The sequence below is a fragment of the Apus apus genome, chromosome 4 (genome assembly GCF_020740795.1).
Source record: "Apus apus isolate bApuApu2 chromosome 4, bApuApu2.pri.cur, whole genome shotgun sequence".
Lineage (NCBI taxonomy): Eukaryota > Metazoa > Chordata > Aves > Apodiformes > Apodidae > Apus > Apus apus.
This window is the reverse complement of record NC_067285.1, coordinates 12394675-12401864: the sequence shown is the minus strand read 5'-3', so window position 1 is coordinate 12401864 and position 7190 is coordinate 12394675. Positions and strand designations below refer to the sequence as shown.

Genomic DNA, 7190 nt, shown 5'->3' with positions numbered 1-7190 from the left:
TCAACAGCAAGATGGACAGGTTTGGAAGGCAACCCCCCAGCCTGAAGGGACAGGGAGAGAGTGCCCAGGGCCTTGCGCAGAGCCGCGACGGGTCTCTCCGAGCAGCTTCTCGGCCGTGTGGCCCACGCAGCGGCGCGGAGCACACCAAGTCCGCGATACCCCGGGGCGAACAGGCCCTCAGCGCCCCCGGGCCGGCCATGACGGCCCCTCCCGCAGCCCCCCCGGCCCGCCCGCCGCCGTTGCTACGATACGGCGCGGCGGCCTCTGCGCCGCCACAGGCCCGGGGCTGCCCCGGCACCCGCACCGGTACCGGTACCGGCCCCCGCACCGACCCCCGCACCGGCCCCCGGCCCGCCGGCAGCATGGCTGAGGTGAGCCCCCTCCTCACCCTCCGTTCCACGCCTGTTGCTTGGACAGGGCGAACGCTGTGCCTCGGAATAAGCCCAGAGACGTGGCCAAAACGCCCTAGAGACCTACGGACCCGGTTTATGTGTCGGTTTTACTTCTGTGGGCAGAGCTCAGTTAGATCCTGCCTTGAAAGCAGGAGTGACCTAGGAAAGTAGGAGCAGACAGGCAGCCGTAACGCTTGAATTTTAGGAACACCTGCTTCTTTGAAGATCGGGGGTGTGACACCCACCCTCTCCCACCTCCTCCCATATGCCGTTATTGCTCTTATTTTAACGCTGCTTATGATCACACATGTAAAGGAGATCAAAACTGAAGGTTTGACATTAGAGAGGAGGAGGAGGAAATAAGAAGAGACCCACATTTGCTGCTGTGCGTGCCAGAGCAGGTTTGGAGGGGTTAACGTGCCACACTTCATCCATGCCCCACAGGCTGCCCCTCCACAACGCTGGTGTTAATATCCAGGTTGCCTTTGCTGTTTTCCCGCTGATGGAAAAAGCCTCTCAAGTCAGAGGCTTGGCAAGGATGGGGGATTTGGAGTTGGTGCCTCAGTGTGTCCTGCGGCCTGATGCTGCCTTCGAGTTGGGAGGGTCTTTTTCTGCCTTTTTAATTTCAGGTTTTCCAGGTAGCATGAACTTGTGTACTCCCCTGTCAAAAAAAACCACAACAAAACCCAACACAAAACCACGACAAAAAACCCAAAGAAAACCAAATGAAATGTGTAGTTTTGTTCTCAGAAATATATTTTTTAAGAATTTTGAAAATTCTTGCATTTCAACTTTTTGGGTTCAAATGGTGAGTAGGGTCCATTTTTGAAAAAGGAACCCATTGGTTTGAAGGGGAGATATGAGGGCAGATTTTTAAGGCTGTGTACGTCTCCTTGTCTGTGCTCTGTGACAAGGGATTGCCATACATCCACGGCCAGCAATAACAGGAAAGCCATTTTCCTATCCAAGTTAGTCCACCTCTGAGATGGGGTTACAAGGATGCACCTAGACGCAAGATTGCAGCTTAGAGCCTTCCCAGTCAGTTTTGAGCAAGCTTGAGTAATGGCACCAATGTGTCTGTGACAGCACGAAACATCCCGTGGGCAGCTTCATCTTGCTTCTTAGCAGATCAGGCTAACTCCTGAGAAGTGGCCATTCTGCCTCCATTTGGGATGATTGTGTTCTGTTGAAGGCTATAATGGAGGCTTATTTTAAGCTGCTTTAAAAAATACTGGTGCAATTTGGTGTCCAGTGACAGACCTAGCAAAATCTGGCGTCAGAACTAAGCTAGATAAAAAATATCCTCTGTGAAAGATTTAACAGTAGCATTTTCTGCAGAGGAAGGATTGGCTTGCATTGGCATATGGAGCTTCCACACACACTTACCTGCAAGCAATCTGATGGCACTATCTGCATAGAAAGCATAAACTAATCAGACTTTAGAGTGTAGAGAACTGGGAAGAGTTGAGGCTAAAAATTACTGGGCTTGCTGAATAGTTGATGTATTATTTAAACACTATCACAATGATGATATCTTTAAAGTAGTTGTGGTACTCAACTACAGAAACTCTGTTAAAGCACAAGTTATTTCAGTAAAATTGGGGGAAATCTGAAAAACACTCTTCTATGTGCATATCATATGCTGGCAAGAGAACTGTTATTTCAGAAAATTTTCTCATGATTTCTTAGTAAATGTTACATACTCAGTATATTGCTTTTTATATTCTGGGCTTATAAGTGAGATACTGAATTCCTCCTGTTTGTTATTGATCTGATTTCATTTAGGAAAAGTCTGACAAACCGCATCTAGAAGAAAGTGCATTTGAAGCACTGGAAGAAGACTTCCAAGAAGTCATCAATCTACTTAAGGAAGATGAAACTCTGGAAAAATTCCGAATAGAATATGAGAAGCTCCATGCTGTTATGAAGAAATCTCATGAAAATGAAAAGCGTCTCATGGAGAAATGCAGGGAGCTGAATGCTGAGCTTGCATTGCATTCATCTAAAGTAGCTGTGCTTACAAAGCTCTCTGAAGCTGATCAGGAAACTATATCATCAATGAAGACGGTAAAGTTTTGAATAGAATTAAATATGATCTAAAATTGTTAATGAAAAACATGGTAATAAGAAAAGCACCTACAAGAACACATTATTTTATGTAGAGAACCAGCTGAAGGACTAACTGTAGAGCTGGCGTCTCCAGCTCTTTGACCTTTGCTTTGCTACTTACTGCTTTGTTTCTTTAGCCTGTTATGTCTACTAGTCCCAGTCAAATTCTGTGTATATTTGCACTAAACCAACTCCATCAGCTTTCAAGTACTCACTACTGGTTTTTTTGGTTTTGTTTGTTTGTTGGTTTTGTTTTGTTTTCCCCTCTGTAGAATAGCATGTTTCCAACTTTATATACAGTTTTTGCAACTGAAATTACTAATATTTTTGAAGTGCTGCTTGTATGTCAACTATTGCCAGAACATAAAAAATCTAAATACTTGATGAGATATTGATTGTAGACCAGAAAAGTGTCATCAACTGATATAAATACGTTTCACAGTGTTTTAGAAAAGGCATCCTATATAGTATTTAAGTGTAGTTTTACCAATTTGCTCTGATGTGTTCTTTGTTATTATTGATTTGTACTCTGTCAAATCAAAGTGCTTGACTTGCTAAAAACAGTCGATATTTTTAGCTGCACAGTGAGGTTTGACTACCAGAAATCTAAAGCTGCCAAATGATCAGAAGACTGCATTTTGAAATTCTTTTCTTCTGATGGTTTAAAAGCTTAGGCTGTAGAACCTAGACAGGCTCTAATTTAGCATTTAGTTGAGAAACCTCCCTGCCTTACAAGAAAGTGTTTTGTTCCAGGAGAATAAATTCAGTGTAACAATCCAGTGTGATCTATGAGCACAATAGAAATAGAAGTTCTTGGAAATGAAGTTTCTTGTCCTTGGAATTAGGAAGAGAATACACCCAGTGTCATCCTGTGGCTGTAGCTTGCAAGCCCATGGTACTGCTCAAAGCATCCTTGAGGAGGAGGAAAACTGTATTAGAAAATCTTGTTGATTTTCACTGCTGCTAATCAAAACCTGGTAGGTGGGTGTCAGGAACAGCGATGATCCTGAGCATTTCCTTTCTGCTATTACATGGCAATACTCTTGAGTGCAAACAGCAGCAGAGGCAATCCTAGATGTTCGCAAGCTGAGGAGACATTGTCTTGCTAGTGCTGTAAAAGCGAGGAGTGGAAGAGTATGAAAAATAAGAGCCTTTCCAATTTCAGCAGCTAATTTGAAGTTCAGGCAAGGTATGGCTTAACAATACTGGCTACTAGTGAACCAGCCAAGAGATTTTGTGGTGAAATAGTTGCTTGATGATATGATCAGATTAGAAACATGCAATGCACAATGTGACATTTCAGTTCTAGTGGTGTGCTGTGGGCCAAGTAAAGAGCACTGATGCTTTTTTAGTTTGGTTATGAGAATTAGTCTTTCCCTTAAATGTTCAGGAATTATTTGGATATTGTTTAAAATGTTCATGTCATGCTTTGGGGTTTTGTTTGGTATACCCTTCATATTTCTTGTTACTCTCTTTTCTGAAGGGAAGTTCCATTACAGCTGTAGTATTTCACTACAACCTTACTAACAAGCAAAAAATAAGGCAGGAGTTGAGGAAAGTTCAAGTGCTAAAATAGTCAAGATCATGTTATTCAGCGCCAAATTAAACAAACAGTCTGTTCCACTGTTTAATTATTTACAAATTATAGGAGAATCCTGGTGGGGCTATTCCTGTAAAAATTGAATAGTTCCTTCGAATTAAGGCCCTAAATCTTGGTGACTTGATGGGTCATCTGGGTAACAGGTGTACAGCCTTACTCTTCTAGATTGTTGTTTCATATACAAATAAAAGTAGCAGAAGCAAAATTTTTCTCCATGTGAAACCTGGTTGTAATCAGTAGCATTTGCTAAGGGGCAGGGGTTAAGTACACAGTTTAGTGGCTGGTAGGACCCAAATCAATAATAATCAATAGCTGTTAACAGTCTGATGGCTCAGTGCTCTGTTTTGTAGTTTTAATAAACTGGATTTAATAGTCTACTGTTTACAGCCATAGCAAAGGAGCAAAAGGCCAAGCTGAACACCAAGAGAGTACAATTCTCTTTTTCATTAATTGTGGTACTGATCCATAAGACTGCACTGGAAGAATGGTAGATGGGGAATTTTTAGGAGCTTGTACTGCCCTGCTTGGAATGACTTAAGTTTTCAATTTCCAAGGGTATCAATCCAATATACTAAGAAACCATTTCAGTAATTCTCAGTTTCTGAGCAATGAAACTGACATGATATTCTGAGGTATTTAATGAAAATGAAGTAAGGCAGTAATTCTTTATGAATTCTGCTTCACAATTTCCAGAGTTCCAGTACTTGTCCAATTTTTTTTTAAACTATTTTAACTGCCAACATCCAGTGTACTTCCATCTTTAATTATAAAGTAGACTGCAATGCATGTTACCTGTCTGGCTGTGTAGTGCAATTACCCACTGATGCATTCTTCCAGGTCCCCTCTCCACTGAGTAATAACATGAATATTTTTCCAACGAAGGCTTCCACCTTCAAAGATTTCCTTCTTTACTTATGAAGCTAAAGGAAGCAATCTATTGATCTGCTATTCAAAGTAAAAAACACAACCAAGAAAAAACTACAATGAAGCCCAGTTTTGCTGATGCTGAAGTCTGTAGCAAATACTTATTTACATTTTACTTATTAATGGGCCCGTCATTTGTCCTGCTAACTACTGATAAAAATTGATTTTATCACTAAAAAATTAAAACCAATTGTTCTTACACATCAAAAGCAAGGTAAAGTTCAAAAAACACAGCTTAGGGTGTCCTGAAATCACTGCTTATCTGAATGGCCTTATTGACTTTAGGGGATCACTTCTGTATATACTGACCAGAATGAAGTACTCACTGAAGCCAGTAAGACGTCTCAGAGAGCATATTGATTTTATTCACTAGTTCTATCCCCCAAAACTCCAATCATAATTATTTGATTTACCAATTTTAATCACAGTCTAATCAGCCATCAGGAAGCTTTGATTTAAGTAATCAGCTTTAATCTTATTTTTCATTTGCGTTTTTCAAGAGAAAGGTTAATTGCCTCTTACTGGTTGGCAAATCTGAAACATGTTTATTAACAGCTATATTTTGTGCTTTTCTGCCAGTCAATATTATACACTATGCCTCTATGCTATTATTTCAGCCTAGTATACATTTATTTGTATTTCATAATTGAGCAATTTTATGTAAGATAATAATGAAAAAAATGTATTATTTACTCAATTACAGAATCATAGAATGGTTTGTTTTGGAAGGGACCTTTAAGATCATTATCTTTCCATGGGCAGAGACACCTCACACTAGACCAGTTTGGTCAAAGCACCATCCAACCTGGCCTTGAACATTTCCAGGGAGGGGGCTTCCACAACTTATTTGGGCAACCTGTTGTGGTGTCTCACCACCTTCACAGTAAAGAATTTCTTCCTAATATCTAATGTAAATTACTGTCTTTCAGTTTGAAAGCTACAAGCCCCGAAAAAGCCCCTCCCCAGCTTTCCTGTAGCTCTTTCAGATACTGGAAAACTGCTATAAGGTCTCCCTGGAGCATTCTCTTCTCCAGGCTGAACAGCCCCAACTCTCTCAGCCTGCCATCATAGCAGAAGTGCTCCAGCCCTTTAATCATCTTCATGGCCCTCCTCTGGACTTGCTTCAACAGCTCCATGTTCTTTCTCTGTTGGGGGCCCCATAGATAATACTTTATGTGTGATCGTTGATGCATTTGAATGGAAATTACAGCTCAACATGTGTAAAAGGTAAAAATAGACTTTGATATTTAAAACTGTTTAGATATGCTTGATACATAAGTGAAAAGCACGTTTTTCAAATGAAATTCTGAACTAAGTTACTTATTAAATAATGAAAATACTATTTCTATGTACTGAATTTAATTTACTATAATCTCCTTTAGAATTTCTGAACAAGCAAACCCCACTGTTTAACTCTTTATTAATAGGCTGGGGAAAAAAAAGAAAGAAGAGCAAACATTTCTGATCTTTACATTCCAGATGGTTTCTCAAATTTGGATATGCTGAACCAGTTGAATAAATAAAATGAAAATGTATTCCCTCTCCAGTATGAAGAGGCTACAGATGTTCTATTTAGTATTATATTTTCCACAAATTCTGGTAGCCTGTCACTTCTGCTAGTTCAATAGCTTGGATTTTTAGTTTAGGCAGTAAACACAGCTAAGTGCTACATTTATTTGATTTAAAATAGTTCAATAAACAAATTAACAATACACCATAATATAGGTGTCATAATTTTGAGTTTAAAGTTACTCCTGTAAACAATTTGATATGTGTTAAATTATTTTATGTACTTTATTGTGGAGATGTTTTAAAATTTGTTTTCCCTGCCTCACTTTCATATGATGCAAGTAGGAGTTGAAGGGGATATTATGGCCTGATGCAATAATGCCTCTGTGAGAAACGTCTGTCGCGCCAATGAACAGGCCCACACAGATCCTTCAGCGAAGCACAGTTTATTTACATTCTTGCTAGAATGGGTGACTTAAACAAGTAGGCACACCCATAGTAGGTGAATAACAGTTTGTATTGCCTATTCCTGGTGCAAAGTTCCCTCCTCTGTGTCCCCACTGGCTGGGTACTCCAGGGTTTACAGCCTATCTGACGCTTCAATTTATCCTATAAGTTTCCCGCCCCTGTTTACACATTCCATTCTAGCAGTTTAC

The 7190-nt window shown here is 40.4% G+C and overlaps 1 protein-coding gene across 2 annotated transcripts in view; it reads left to right on the top strand.

Annotated features, from left to right (window-relative positions):
- Nucleotides 1–305: 305 nt before the first annotated feature.
- The window catches only part of CFAP58 (cilia and flagella associated protein 58), a 58160-nt gene continuing 51275 nt past the window's right edge, over nucleotides 306–7190 (top strand). Inside the window, exons 1-2 of one of the 2 annotated variants that reach the window (XM_051619513.1) lie at nucleotides 306–371; nucleotides 2178–2459. In XM_051619513.1, the coding sequence (XP_051475473.1) occupies nucleotides 363–371; nucleotides 2178–2459 (291 nt within the window). In that variant the 5' untranslated portion in view covers nucleotides 306–362. Of the gene's footprint in view, nucleotides 372–2177; nucleotides 2460–5954; nucleotides 6253–7190 lie in introns of those variants that run through there. The other variant, XM_051619514.1, reaches the window with a different exon arrangement.